The 15,692-nt window shown below is 37.0% G+C and overlaps 1 protein-coding gene across 6 annotated transcripts in view; it reads left to right on the top strand.

Annotated features, from left to right (window-relative positions):
* Positions 1–15,692, top strand: part of LOC142339617 (uncharacterized) — a 111,081-nt gene that overhangs the window by 30,160 nt on the left and 65,229 nt on the right. For 5 of the 6 annotated variants that reach the window (XM_075389784.1, XM_075389782.1, XM_075389781.1 and 2 more), the window contains exons 3-5: positions 2,278–2,514; positions 4,940–5,332; positions 5,667–5,738. In XM_075389784.1, coding sequence (XP_075245899.1) covers positions 5,252–5,332; positions 5,667–5,738 — 153 coding nt within the window. In that variant the 5' untranslated portion in view covers positions 2,278–2,514; positions 4,940–5,251. The remainder of the gene's footprint in view (positions 1–2,277; positions 2,515–4,939; positions 5,333–5,666; positions 5,739–15,692) is intronic. The other variant, XM_075389783.1, reaches the window with a different exon arrangement.

The following is a 15,692-nucleotide window of genomic DNA, read 5'->3' as shown; positions in this document are numbered from 1 at the left end:
GCTCAAGACTGCGTTTGTTTGGGTTATTTTGCGTAGAGTCTATATTATTGCGATGCGTTATTTATTTACAGATTTTTATTATCTGTAGCATCGTTTCAGTGGTGAATTCTGATCGTTGTGGGTTGAGGATTTAGGTTTTGTAATAAAGCGGCGGTTGCTGTTGGAATTCCTTGAACCGTGTTGTTTATATGGTGGTGGTCTATTGTCGTAACTGATGTGAACAGCAATCTATCATAATTATTGTATTGCTATTTTGTGTTCATTTCGGTTTTGTTGTCTTTTTTGAGGAAACAATAAATAGTTGAGCAATATGTGTTGTTGGGGTACCTAGTTTGAATCGTAATGAGGATACTATCTGACTAGTGCAAGGATAAAGCAATCCCTGATTTGCGCGGAAAGGTGGAAGTGGGGGTGGTGGTGGTGGTATGGGTGGATGTAGCCCTACTGCTTGTTCATAGGCAGCGTTCAATGCGAAATGCCAACTTGTCAGCCCAATCTATAGAAACTAGAAACACGGCGGCAACGCCGTCCATTCAAATTACCCATACGCATTTGCATAAATAAACATAATACCTAGCTAGAAGCCGCCCCCCCCCCCCCCCCCCACGAACCGCGCCTCCCCGCACTGAGTACCTCTTTCACTGTATAGCTCTCTTTCTCTTCTATATTGCTTGCTTATGTAGTAATAACACTTTCACCGCCTTTCCCCGAAGGGAACTAATCCCGTCTACCTGTTGTTTGTTCTACCTGTTGCTGATTGCTTTATCTGACATCTGTTAACACATCCTTATTTATATTTCCATATTAAAAGGCGAATTAACCGTTTTTGCTTTATTTTCACTTCTCATTGATTTTTACTGTTCTGATTGTAGTTCTCGTTTTTGACGTTAAAAGCGGAAATATTGATTAAAACTTGTTTCATTATATTGTTGTAAAGCATTGAGGAAAACTCGTTTTTCAGTTAACTCCTAATTGCAGTTACAAGTTAAAATAATATGTTGATATGGTGGTTTGTTTAACTTATTAGCTACTAAACTCGAATGCGTTCTTATCGTGGAAATTATTGTTCCAACTAAGTTGTGTTTTCTCAAATTGACACAATTTAAATCCGTCTTGTACATTTAAAAACACGTTGCCTGTAATGGCGTTATGACGTGAATTTTTAGTTCCCATTTTCCACGTTTTCATCAACAAAAAGTTGTTTATTTTAAAACAACTTGCCCCCCAGTTTCTCATATTTTGTTCACACGCTGCAGGCTCATTTGTTCGAGCTGGTTTGAATTGCATTGTGCTTAAATAAATGCGTTTGAGTGAAGGAAATGCACTTTACGTGTTATAAGTGCTAGAATTGCCCTTACGACAGATTATATCATTTTTCCATCCTATTTTTCCATAGTTTTTTATTAATTTATCTCTTAGTTAACCACCGACCTTGCCTGAATATAAATAACACTTACCCCTCCTTTTTTGACGATTTATTTGTTTCTATAAGGATAGACAGCAGTTAAAACTTTTGGCCGTCTTCAAGGGCGGGAGTTTTCTGGCCTTATCTCGATTTTCTTACTCAGCCTTGATAATGGAATAAAAAGTTGGGTTTTCAACTTCACTTGCCCCCTCCCACACACACACACCCACACATACACACACACACACACACACACCTTGCAATATGATCAACAATTTTTCCTACCGCTATTAAACTGAAAAACTGGCTCTTCAGTTTACTTAGCAGTGATTTCTCAATTTTTGTAAGCTGGATTTTGTAAATTTTTACTTTAATTTCGCATTGTAGATTTCTTCATTTTGCACTTGTTATTCCACTAATTACCCTTATAAGTTTCTCGTGGTTGAGAAGATACTTGGATTCAGCATTGGATATTGCGTCCGTGTATTTTCTGACCACTTTTATTGTAACATTGTATAATTATTTTCCACTGTCTTCTCTTGCTAGTTACTACCTGAAGTTGTCTGGCGTGAAAGCGGCTTTTAATAGATTTTTATCTTACTTTAAGCATGTTTTATGAGCGCTTTCTTCGTCCATTAAAATTGAAGTGACTGTTGAATCCTGAATTAAGAATTTACACGATAGACACTGAGCAAGAAAATTTATTCGTTTTCCGTTTGCACGGACAAAAGTTAATTATTAGAATATTTTTAGTATTTGTTTACTTGGTCGAAATATTTATTCGCTGGAAGTGAGCTAATTTAGCCCCTGTTTGAGTATTTTTGTAAGATAGTTTATTGGCTAAAATGTCTGGACTGCAACGTTGCTTTCAGACTGTTTTAACTGGAACCGCTCCTCCCTCTCCCCCGCCACCACCGCATCATCACAGACCTGTCTCGACCCCGGGGTCCCTGTCCAGTGCTTTAGTTCCTGGACCCCAGCCTCATAATCGAGGAGCGTCGCCACCTGCGGTCGTCCATCGAGGGAAGAACCAAACGCCCACTAGGAGCTTACAGTATCAAGCTGCTAGTGCCAATTTGAGCTCGTCTAGCTCTAACTCAGCCACAGCGGTAATCCATGTTGCGTTTATTTTCCTAAATCTATTTTTCATGTCTTCACGAAATGTATTAGGCTCTTGTCAGCACTTAGGCTCTATCATTCGAATTTCGAAACAGAAAAAGAACATCTGAGAACGTGACCGGATCAGTGGAGAACCATTTTGAAGTCGAAAGATTCAAATTTTTATGTGAAATAACAATAGATTAACAATAGATAGAACATTTTTTCAATATTAAAAACTCATGACCCTTGTAAAATCTTTTGAATCAGTTAAATTGAAAATCATTTCTTTTTTTCAAATCTAAACTTTTCTAATCCAAGTAGACTCTTCCGAATTTTTATACTGTTTGACTATTTGATATTTCAAAACTTTAGATACCTTAGATTACAATGTTTCTATTGCTGTGGTTTTTTTTCTAGTGCTGTGGGTTTTTTTGTATTTTTCGCCTGACCGATCTTTCGTATAACCCTTTCAAATTTTTGGCCTCAAAAACGTGATAAACAGGTGAAGCCTGGCACGCATTAAACGGCTGATCAGCTCTCTTGGAGCCTTACTGGTCTCTAAGTATGAGATGTACCAAAACTGTACCCGCCCCGCGCAGCACTCGCCCCCCACCCTCCTCCACTTGGCGATTTGAACCCCTTCTCGTCCAGCCCCGCTCACCCCCTTACCACTGTTAGCCTCACTCAGCCCCAGTTAGCTACTACTGCAGCCAACCGCTCGCCGGTCTGTTGAGAGTAACTCGTCCGACGCTAGTGGGTTATGTGTTCATTTCCCTTTTTTTGTGATTTTTGTAATTCTGAAAGTTAATAATGTTAAATTAAAAATTTCATTCAATAGCTTTGTCTCCCTGTCCTCTTTCATTGGCTAAAAATTTGCTCTCCGATAACCTTTGAAATATGGCACCTTTAAAGCCTTCCAGAGAATTTTGAGTTACATAAGTTGAATTTCTAATGTTCATTTTAAGCGCAGGATTTTAATTTTTTATCTCTTGGACCAGTTTTTTGAAATATCAGTTGATGACCGTATAGTTTAATTTACTATGGACAGCTATACGCAGAAATAATTTGACTCAATTTTCTGAAGTTCTGATAATTTTGAGCCCGATAAAAATGAGAGACCATTTCTGGAAGATATATTTAGTGCTGCCGGCTGCCGTTCAAAAAGTCGCGGAGTCAATAAACAGTGTCGGCAAAATAAAATGTTTTGAAAGTATGTAAATCGTGAAACTTTGGTGAAAGCAGCTCGACGTTACCAAAGTATGGCTTATTTTTGCTTTTTAATTGCTCTTAAACGAAGTTTGGAGCAGTTATATTGGTCCTGCGTTCTTTTTTTTTGCGTGACCGGTTATTCGTCCGACGCTTTGAATTTTTTGTCCTCAAAATTTGGATTAACTGGTAAAACCTGAAGGGCTTCAAGTCGCTGAGCAGCTCTCTTAGACCTCTATTATTCATTCAATGTACAATTTATCGAAGATGACATAATTGTAAAGGGCAGTTTTTGGCGGTTCGGACCTGCCAGTCCCAACCCAATCCCCGCTCCCGCCGCTTACTACCCCCCCCCCCCACCCACCCTAAACACGAGCTGGTTTTTACCAAAGATTACAGGTCGTCTGATAGCAATTCGCGTATGACGTTAGTCGGTTATGTTTTCTGCACGCGAAAAGCCCAAAGGAACATTTTTGATCTTTTTTTGTTCCGCTCATTAATTCTTTCATGAGTGTGTCGCTATTGCTACACTCACCAGCAGCGAGTTTTGATTAATTGAAAGTGTATAATTAGTGAAAATCTGGTGAAAGCTCGAGCAATATATTTGCTTTTCAATTGCTCTCAAACAAAGTTCGTAGCAAACTGTTGCCCCCCCCCCCCCACTGTTGTCACCCCATCAGCCCTCGATGCACCCCCCTCCCCGGTACGCTCACTTGCGCCCCTTCAATTAAGCTAAAGCTAGCCTCACTAAACCGTGCCTAGCTACTGACGAAGCCAGCCGCTCGCCGTTTGTTTGAGAGCAATTCGCTCGTTGTTAGTCGGCTATGTTATGTCGGTCTTATCCGTCTTTTTCATGCTATCTATATTTGCCTGATGACTTTTTTGTCGGACCAGTAAATTGTTCACTGTCTTCTGCTTATTTTTTGTGTTAAATTGCGCTCATTCGGCTTTTAAAGCAGCTCAACTTAATGGGTGGAAGTTAACAACTATAAGCCAATGGAAGGTTCCCTAAAGTATTTTCTTGTTGATCCCTAACCACCGTTCGGGAACAATTCGTCCGTCATGTCAGTTAAGTTTTTCCTAATTATGTAGATTATTTTAAATCTTTTGCTGTTAGTGATGTTATTTTGGTCATTCAATTTGGGCCATTTTGAATTTATCTGTTCCACCTGTTTATTTGCAAAAATGAATTAATACTGAATTAATTTTTGAACCGTTTTCTTTCAGGTCGCGGTTGGGCACGGTGCAAACGCTAACAGCGCCCTCTCTCATCAGCCAGGAACCCTTCAGCGAACGGTTTCCTATTCGACGTCCGTGTTATCACCCGCACCCCCAGGAGGAGCTGTATCTGGTGCGTTGGGGGCATCAGTGACGTCAGTTGCCGTATCGTCCAGTGGGCAGTCCTCATTGAGTGGAGTTGCTGCAGCTGGAGTTTCAGGAACTACAACAAGTGCTAGTGGTACGAATACTGCTGCTGTTGTTGGTAGTGGTAGTGTTGCAGTAGGAGTGGGAATTAGTAGTGTTAGTGGCAGTGGTAGAATGGGAGACGACCAAAGCGACACCCGGATGCCGCTCTACACTGACGAGGCATTCCACGAGGGGATCCGATTCAACGCCAAGGTTAGATAAATTCATAAGTAAAGGATATAAACTCATACACATGATACTCAATTCTGCGCGAATTGTAGACAGCACAATAAAGTGAAGCTGAGTTTTTGGGTACTTGGAAAAATTTCGGGAGAAATCTGGAGGACTCTGTAGTTAAATTAAAATAGTTGAATGGAAATTATAGTCAAGAAAACATCCCATCAGTGTTAAATATTATGTAGAATTGTGCTGTACTTTTTTCTTAATTCTATTTAAATTTTGTTTCGTAATTGATAGGGGAAAATATTTCAAATATCGATTTAATTGAAAGTTGATTTACATCAGAATGCAATGTATGTTGTTTCAGTATGTTGGCAGCCTAGACATTCCGCGACCCGCGACCAAAGCCGAGATACTGGCTGTCATGCGTCATATAAGAGTAAGTATCTCAGCACCTTGTGCATGCTAGCGGTTTGACAATTTTCAGCGAGATTTTATTAACTTGATATTTACACGAGTTTTGAAACCGCCCCGATGAAGTCGAACAGTTTTTATTGTGAACGTTGTTATTTTAGTATTATTCTGTGTTTTAACTCATGATCATGGACTCGAAGCGATAGTGGCTGTTACTGGTTAGTGGCCCTTTCCAGAGTATTTTATGGGTTCGCTTTCAGCAAACAATTATCTATGTTTAATCATTTTCATTATCTTCAATTCTCATAGCCGCAAAGCGATAGCTGGGGCTATTTTGGACTTCTCTTGTTTTTTACAATCCAAAACATTTGAATTGTGTAGGTGTGCCGTCTTTCTACAATCTAAAGTATTTGGATTGTGTTGGTGTGCTGTCTTTTGTTAAGATCTGTTCACACTTTTTTCGGCTTTTTCACGTCAATGAGAACTTGAATTAGAGCAGTGATTTAAATCATGCTCAAGCAAGCTGTAAAAGGAGGGAAAGTCGAGTAGTTCTAAAGTGTGATTTATTGCAAACTACCGTTAAAGTGGAATGAGAAAATGGTGTTTGAACAAAATTTAATTTTTTTCAGAGGGATTTTTTTTCCACGTGCTTCAATTTGACTTGTTTTCGATGTTTCTTCTCTTGAGTGCTATTCAAATGATACATGTGCTCTAATTACGCATATTTGCACTCACTTTATTTCATCAATGGGCAGCTATAGCTGTTTATGACTTTGACGCCATTTGTTGTCATAATATATTAGTGAATATTTCAGTCTTTCTACTTTTTTTTTTAAATAATACTCGTTTCATATCTCTTAGGATCATCAGTGACAGGTCCTGCGGGATGCTAAGCAGACATTGAGTAATCTAATTAATGGTACGAGTCCGCAGCTACTGGTCTTCATTTTTCACAACTTTTTCAAACGCTTCACTTTCTCACTTCTAATTTTTTTAAAATGTTTTTCGGGTATTTGTTGAACTTTTAGTCGCCTTATCAGTTAGTCAAATTAGGGACTTGTCTTATAGGTTCACAATAGGGAATAGGTTGAGTGATTGAATTTTTTCAATATTAAACTATTGACTTCTTTGGCTTTGACACTAATTGTTTTAAAATGTCGATTTTTTGTTGGTTTTGAGAGTTTTATTGTGATTTTTGTTTATTAAGTCTCGTAGATGACAGGTCTTGTCAGTTGCTAAGATGCTTAAATCAATCAATTTCAGGCCAATGCTAATGCTTTCCATGAATTATACTACGTTGTTCGGTTTCAAAAAAAATGATACTGACTTTTGAGTTTTTGTATTTGTTGTACTTTTTTCTCTCTTAACACTTATTCGCAATAATGACACGTCTCTTCTGTCGCTTATGTAGAATTTCTGATTTGAAACTTTTCTTTCAGTGCCTAGATAATGCTATGAGTGGCTTTTATACTGTTATTGTTCAAAAATTATCAGTTGGTTTTTGCAAAAATTGGGCGTATTTTTTATTTAGTCATTTTTGTTTTAGTCAATGTTTTCAACAAGTGTTAGTATTATTGTTTCTCAAGTTCCTTGGATTGCAATTCCTTGGACTGTAATTCGGGACATGTCCGGTTATGTTTTTTAAGATCTGTTCACTTTTTTTCGGCTTTTAACGTCAGTGAGAAGTCAAATTAGAGTGGTTATTTTAATCACGGAGTAGCAAAGGGAGCAAAAAAGTGAGTAGGTTTTAATCTAGATTTTTTGTTTGAATTACCTCTAAAGTGGAGTGAGAAGTTGGTATTCGAACGAATTTCAGATTTTTGAAGTTTGACTGCTGTGGTCATTGTTTCGTCTCTTGGGTCTTAAGAATAGGATACAATATGAGGCATTATTGAGTCTCGAGAGAATTTGAGTTTATCGCTAATGGTTTTCATAACTTTGATACTATTTGTTCTCAAAATGTTTAAGCAATTTTTAGAGTTTGGAAGTATTTGTTGTATCTTTGTTGAGTTATAATTTACTATCTCTAGGGACAGGTCTCAGAGATTTCTAATTATAGCTGCGAAGCTGTAAGCTGAGCGTAGCTATATTGCGGTGCTCTTGTTTTTTTTGTTTCGTCGTCTGGCGCTCTTTTTTCGTTTTACATTTGTTCACACATCAAAGCTGAAAAAGTCAAAAGTTTCTCAATGACTTCTTCCTCTAACTAACGGCATTTGCGCTCGTGACGTCATTTCTCACTCGCTTTAGCGAAAGTTTTTAGGTTATTTGCGTGATTAGATTTTGATCATACGTGACTTACCTCACTCAATAAAATGACTTTTGCACTTTAAAACTTAAGTTTAATTTGAATTTGTTTAAGGTCAAAGGAACTCATATGTGCAGTAAGGTCCTAATAAAATGCTTCTGTGGAATGACTTTTAACAAGCTTTATTTTATCGCTGAATGTTTTTTAGCCTAGTTTTTTAAGCGGCGTCGATTTTTTTTCAATTTATATCTGTTTTTGTTTCTATTTCTATTATTTGGCACGCAGGTCTATTCTTTCGCAGCTATTCCGGCAATCTGCCGGCTATGTTGTGAATTTTTTAAGCTTTTTGATTGTTTCATTTCAAAGCTGATTCTTTTTCTGAATTTTTTTATTTGAAGTATTGAATTTTTTAGGTTTACGAGTTTTTTGCTGAGTTTGTTGTCTTTTCTCCTAGTCTGCTTAACGACAAGTCTCATGGGTTGTTTAGGACGTCTAAATTAATCGTTTGTTGTGTTTTTTAGTTGGAACTGCTAAAAAGTGTTTAAAGCTTTAAAGGGCTTTAAAGTTTTATGGTAGCTGTCGTTATTTTTGTTTTGACTTGTAAGTGTGAGATTCTAGTTTGGGGAATCTGATTTTCAAAGTTTCTGATGTTTGCCAATTGTCTTCAGTTTTGGCCCTCTGCTTTGTCTGTAATTGATTCCCACAATTTTTTTGTGTTTTGTACTCATTTTATGTTTTATTATTGTTGTTATTGTAGGTATTCTTCAACGCTAAATCTTGGGGAAACAAATTTTGTTTTTAATTTGTTTTGTTGTTTATTTTTGCGCATATAGGGTCAGGGGATTTGTTAATTGTTCTAGTTTGATGTTGCTGTAGAAATATTAATAGTCGGGTCTTAAGTCATTTCATTTCTTTGGATTGTAAACTTGTCTTGCTATGTTTTTAATCATTCTCGAATGTTTGTAAACGTGTGTGTCTTTCTTCTTCATAATTTTGAGTGATTTCAACTGCTCTCACTCCGAAATAAATTTTATTGTTCAAACAAAACCGATTGTTACATTTTCGATATGGCCCTGATATCTCAGTGGTTAACAATAATAATAATAATATTATATGAATTCAACCAAACATGGTTACAACCAGCTTGGTTGTCCCAGATTAGAGGAGAAATCAAGTTTCAGTAATTAAATTTTCTCGAAAACTTTCCACCATGAAGGGTAGCTTTTATATTTGAATCTATTCACTGCCTCCCCTTCCAAAAAGCTCTTCCCTTCTCTTCAAAACTGACATGGATTTTTGTGTGGTGGATAGTTAGAAAAACTGTTAAGTTGAGACAAAGAATTTTGGAATCGGACCACTCTATTAAAGTAATTATCTTCAGAACGTTTCCGAAATGTTTTTCTGGCTTCAATAAAAAATTTTTCACTTGATCTGGTCTTTGGACAACCAAAAGTTATTGACCAGTGGTCTGAGGCATTCATAGAAGTTAAGCCCACTAAAATCTTGTTAAGCAGAATTAGGTCGTAGGTCGTTAAGAACTAGAAAATAGCCGACTGGCAACAGGCAATTTCGAATTAGGCTCTCAACGTATTCGTTGTCACCCAAAACTGAACGGCAAGTTATCCATTTTAAACACGATCTTTGCAGTCTTTCCAAGCGTTGAAGATACTGCGGTCCTGGATTTCAGACATTTGACGCATAAAAGACCGCAGAGAATATATACGTTTTCACCAATGTGCATTTGACAGTTTCTTTTGTGGTGCGGGTATAACTCTTCTTAAATGATTCAGTTTTGGGAATCCTTTCTTTATGGCTATTTAGAGGTGACAATTCCAAGTAATGCTGGACGTAAAAGTTAAACCGAGGTCTTTAATTTGTTTTTCGTTTCTGATGGCAATGCCTTTTGCAAATAACTTTGTGGACGAATCATATGTATTTTTGTATGAGAACTCGAGAATGCTGAATTTGTCAAAGTTGAAATTCAGTTTGTTTGAACCAGACCATTCGATGGCTCTATTTATATCAAACTGAAGATCTTCACGATCTGAAATCTGTACCATTATTTTTGTATCATCGGTATAAAGAAATGATTTCTTAATAAGTTGATAAGGTAGGTCATTTATGTACACGGAGAAAAACACAGCAAATATTGATCCCTGGGGACCCCCGCTTGAGATTTTTTGCAAATGTCGAGTAATTGTCTGCAATTTTTACTCTCTGCTATCGGAATTGGAGGTGACGGAATTAGACTAAGAAGGTCGGGGCTCCAATCCTACCGTCGGCTGATGATTTCGCACCCATAAGGAAAAATTTATCCAGGCTGAAGCCCCTGAATCAAATTGTGCAGCTCTTCAAATCTGCTTTTGGATCGATCGTTGATGCAATCTTAACTGAAATGCGTGCGTGACGATATATTTTACCCTCAGCGGAGTTCTTTTTCTCTTTTGTGGTTAATTTTTGGTCACACGTGACATACTCTCAAAAACGAATTCCTCTCTGAAATTGACCTTTTTTTTACTTTAATTCAAAGAGATAAGGTCATGTGAGTGTGCGTCATTGTAATTAAAGGCTAGGCGTAATTGTGCGTCATTGTAGGTTGAGAGCAGCAAATAGAAGCAGTAATAAGTTAAACAGATTGTTGATCAAAATATAACATCTCCGCTTTTAATGAGGTCTGAATATTTTAATATTTTCTTTTATTAATAGCCGCACAGCGATAGCTGGGGCTATTATTGGCCTTCTCTTGTTTTTTTACAATTCAAAGAATTTGAATTGTATTGGGGCGCTGTCTTTTTTTTTAAGATCTGTTCACACATTTTCATGATTTTTGAAGTCAAATTGGAGTAGTGATTTTGGTCACGCCGAAACAGGAAGTGGAGCGAAAAAGCGAGTGGTTTTGCGGCGTGAATTTTTTTCGCTCTAATTTTAAAGTAGAGTGAGAAAACGGTGTTTGAACAAAAATTCGGTTTCTCGGTAGTGATTTTTTGTTCACATGCGGCAATTTCACTCTGATTTTTACGGTTTTTTCGATTTTTTGGATGGGATTTTTTTCTAAATTGTTTTCCCAATCCATTCACAGCTCTTTCTAGGCCTAGTTTTTTGTTTGAATTAAATTTTAATTTCTCGACAGTAGTTTTCTTTGTTCACATGCGGCATTTTGACATTGATTTTTTGTTTTTTTTTGTTTTTTTTTCTGATTTTTTTAAATGGTTTTCTCAATTCACTGATATTCCATTCTAGGTCTAGTTTTTTTTGTTTAGTCAATGAAAATTCTTTGAATTGTACGTCAGGACTTGACCTGCTATGTTTTTTTATTTCGTCGTCATGATTTTTGTTACGACCATATGACGTCACAGCCACTTTTTGTTCATTCGTTCATGCAATTTCAACTGAATTGCATGTGTGACGTCATTTTTCGCTCTTAGTGGAGCGAGTTCTTTTGTTCATGCGCGTGATTAAATTTTTGGTCACACTTGACTTACCTCACTCTCAAAAATGACTTCCTCACTTTGAAATTGACTTTTAATTACTTTATTTCAAAGAGATAAGGTCAAATGGGTGTGTGTCACTCTAAATGAAGGTTATTTGAGATCAGCTAATAGAGGCAGCAATAACTTTACAGATTTTTAATCAAAATATAACAGATCAGCCTTCAATGAAAAGACGAATTATTTTGGTCTGTCTTTTTTACTGTTTTTTTTAGACTGCCGATCTACGAATCTATTGCGGCTATTTTCTGGCAATCTGCCAGCTATGTTCTTAATTTTTTTATCAGTTTCTTTTACTACAAAGCTCTGCCAGCTATGTTTTTCTGTTTCACTGGCATAAACGTTTGTGAAACTATCCTCTGACTCTACAGTTGGTGGGACGAATATAATTTCCGAGAAAAAGAATTGATGAAAAATTGCAGTTTACTGTATGCGTATATAAAAAGCAGGCAAATAACTGCTTGTTATCTCTTCTTCATCGATCTGATCTGTCTCTCATCTATTTTATAGTGCACTGCAATATTCCTACAATTCGCGGTTTGTTAACTTTGATTTATTTTGCTGTCGCTTCGGTTTTTCAACGACTGTGAGATCTCTCCGAAACATTTGGGCCTAGTTGTCGAATTCAGCTATGTTCAAATCTCCGCAACAGCCAAATTCAAACGTCTGCTCGTATTAATATTTATTGATATTAGTACACAAGAAACCTTGGATTTACATTACGGCGTTGGCCTTATTCCTTTTAAATAGGACGTGAATTGAAATAGGGCCACGTTTGAACTTTAATTAAAGAAAAGAGCCCAAAGCCAGCCCTTGTTTTGCCCGAAGTGAAATTACAACTTGGCTGTTAACTGGGGTAGTTGTATAAATATACAGAAACATGAAGGGACCCAACTCTTTTGATTAGGGTGCGAATGGCTGTAAAACGCCAAAACGCAATTACGGAACTGTGCCCTAATCTGGGTTCTAGTTTGCCCTAATCGGGCTTTCATAGTTAGCACTATGTTATTATGCATGTGAGTTCTGAGCGTGCGGGAGGTATGTTTTTGAGAAAATTTAAAGTGTTGCTTGTATATGACAAGAATCTGACGGATGGCAATACTGTTATAACTGAAATGCTGTTATAACTGAAGTAACCTTGGTAGTCAAGTTTAGAAGGGCTTAGCATCTCAGTGTTATATTTGTAAGTGGGCAAATTGGTATCGCGTTGTTTTGGCTACGCCACATGTGAACGTGTTTTACGGCGTTTTTATAGCAGAATTCACACAAGGTCAAAAATTAGTTCAAATTGGGCTCAAAGACATTTTAAAACCCGAAAAAATCGCGTTTTGATTAATCAAAAATTTTATGCTATGTTATATAGTTGACTGTGTTCTAAATTGATCAGCTCAACAGAAAGATCTGAAAATTCTGTTATTTATCTTGAAATATAAAGAGTGAAAAAGTTGCCTCTTCCTCATTCCAGGCTTTCCCAGCTTAGTGGGGCTAGAAATAACATGTACACCCCAGAATTATTTTAAATTTAATTATTTTAATCGGGGAATATTTTCGCAGAGGCATCTATAATTGGAAAGGCAAAATATCAGTTTTTTGAGAAGTAAAAATAGTTGACCACTTTTCCTCAACCGATGAAGGTACTTGAAGTTTAAATTGGCCGGGAGAGGGGGTGTATTTTTGATGCCAGGGGTTTTTGAATTGAAACAAAAATGCCGGGGTTTTGATTTTTTGGAATGCGAAGATGATGGCTTGTTTTTGTAATATTTTTGAAACCTGAATTGTTGGATGGTTAGTTGCACAAATATATGAGACAGAGTATGAAAAATAAAACAATGAAAACTGGTTTTAACAAAGTCGATCTACTTTTGCAACTTTTGTTGGATCCGTTTTTGCTGAAAAGTGAGAGGTCTGTATGGTTCCCAGTGTTGGTTGTAACGGCTTCAAGCCATGTTGGGCATCTAGAAGCGATAGTAGCTATAATATCTGAAATCGGGGCATGTGGGATTTGAAAGTAGTGAGTTGCAGGGGGTATCCTGTTAGACGGACAGGTTCTAAGTGAAAAGCAATCGATTTTTACCCTCAAATCGGGCCCAACTAAAGCCCTATCAAGTGCACTCTAAAGCGACCTCATTGATTTTCCAATCAAACGCAGGTCGAAATTGTCCCGGCGCTTGTGCGTGATTTATAGACGTAAAGTTTTGTTACTGTAGCTAGATAGATAGATAGATTTATTTAGATTTTTCGTATAAATACAATAAAGCAAGGGTGATCAAGGGGGACATCAAGTTCCTCTTTTCAGATCACCCTCAAAAACTGTAGCCATTTTGAAATTATGATGCTTGTATATTCATGTTTTTCGAAAAAAAATTGCTATTTATAGAAGAATTTAGTTTTAAGATTGATTGGCACTTAACGGAATGATTTGATATAGGATATTGTTTTTCTCTTCATTACAAATTGATTTGAAGTTCTTGAGGACGGTGTGAAATATTTGTTTGTTCAGCTTGGCTGTTTTTGAAATGAGGGCTGAGTGTGTGAAGGGGGGGGAGGGAGGGGCGTGGGTTGTAGATACTGAAAAGAAATGCAAGTTGGTAGGCACCTAAGTACGTAAGTGAATGAGGGGTTGATCAGGGGAAATATTGGTGGATTGTATGGGATTATTTAGAAACAACATGCCTGTTTTGTGTGAACTAACAATAGATTCTACCTTCCCATGGGACTAAGAGGACTCTAAATGAGGAACAGTTCGGTCTAAACGGGCCTCATAAACAAAATTAATTTTTCCAGACTTTTCTCGTTGGCCTAAATAAGCCCAATTCGCAGAAGTGGCCTGACTGAAATCCCCGGATTTCCAACTAGTTTCCAAAACAATTGCGGTGGGAAAACTAGTGGGATAAAATAAAGACAACTCCATGTGGACAATATTATGTTTATGCTTTATAAATACGTCAAGTATAGCAACCCAGTGCATTGAGCTTGGTTGGCTAACGGCTCGTAAATTTCCGTTTTAATGCACTTTATTACAGTTGGTTGTGTATCTTTGTGTATTTTGTAGCCGTAATAAAAAGGCAACAAAGGTGCGTTGAATTTTCGGTCGCTTATAAAGCACCTGTTTTAGTTAGTTTACAAAAACAATGTACCAATTAAATTTTGATAGGTGCTCCTATTGGAAGTGAAAGCAGCTATATTTGCAAAGTGCAACGCTAATATGTTTGCGAGAATAGCTTTTGGATTGTAATTTGATGCTCTATATGCTTAATGGATTGTTTCTGATGACCTGCTTTATAACGTACTTTAAGACCTATTTTGAGCAAGAGTTCAATTTGGCTGAAACGACCGTTCTAATTCAACGAATAAGTTGTATACACACGTAGATGAAACAGTTCACGGCCACAATGCCATCAGACCCTGGTTAATAGATCTCAAACAAAATTAGCAAAATTTGTGGCAGCTATTTTGAGTGTATCTTTGACTTTTTCGGCAGTTATTTTTTTCATATTAATCGAGCTGCTGTGCTCAAAACTGTGCGAATTTGCAGCAGATAATTAGCAAAAAATTAACTGTGTTGACTTCAGTTGCTATGCTGAGTTAAAAAAAATAATTGGTTTATAATAAAGCTTTACCTTCCTGAGAGTTCCTTTGAAACTCGACTAAAGTTTCTCAATTGGATAAAAATTATTTTCTTGCTTATTAATTCCTCTCAAGCGAAGTTTGTAGAAATTATATTTGTCCTGTCTGTCTTTTTAATAGCCGCCCTCATCTTCTCAGCCGGCTATTATAGTGCTCCTATTTTTTTTACAATTCAAAGAATTTGAATTGTATTGGGGCGCTGTCTTTTTTTTTTTTTTAAGGTCTGTTCACACATTTTCATGATTTTTGAAGTCAAATTGGAGTAGTGATTTTGGTCACGCCGAAACAGGAAATGGAGCGAAAAAGCGAGTGGTTTTGCGGCGTGAAATTTTTTCGCTCGAAATTTAAAGTAGAGTGAGAAAACGGTGTTTGAACAAAAATTCGCTTTCTCGCTAGTGGTTTTTTGTTCACATGCGGCAATTTCACTTTGATTTTTACTGTTTTTTTTTCGATTTTTTGGATCGGTTTTTTTTCTAAATGATTTTTCCAATCCATTCATAGTCCGTTTTAGGTCTAGTTTTTTTAGTCAATGAAAATTCTTTGAATTGTACGTCAGGACTTGTCCTGCTATGTTTTTTTATTCGTCGAACTTTTTTTTCGCTTTACCCATTTTGCCGCT

This window comes from Convolutriloba macropyga, chromosome 5, assembly GCF_964194025.1.
Source record: "Convolutriloba macropyga chromosome 5, txConMacr16.3, whole genome shotgun sequence".
In the NCBI taxonomy this organism is placed as follows: Eukaryota; Metazoa; Xenacoelomorpha; order Acoela; family Convolutidae; genus Convolutriloba; species Convolutriloba macropyga.
This window is presented reverse-complemented; position numbering and strand designations above follow the sequence as displayed.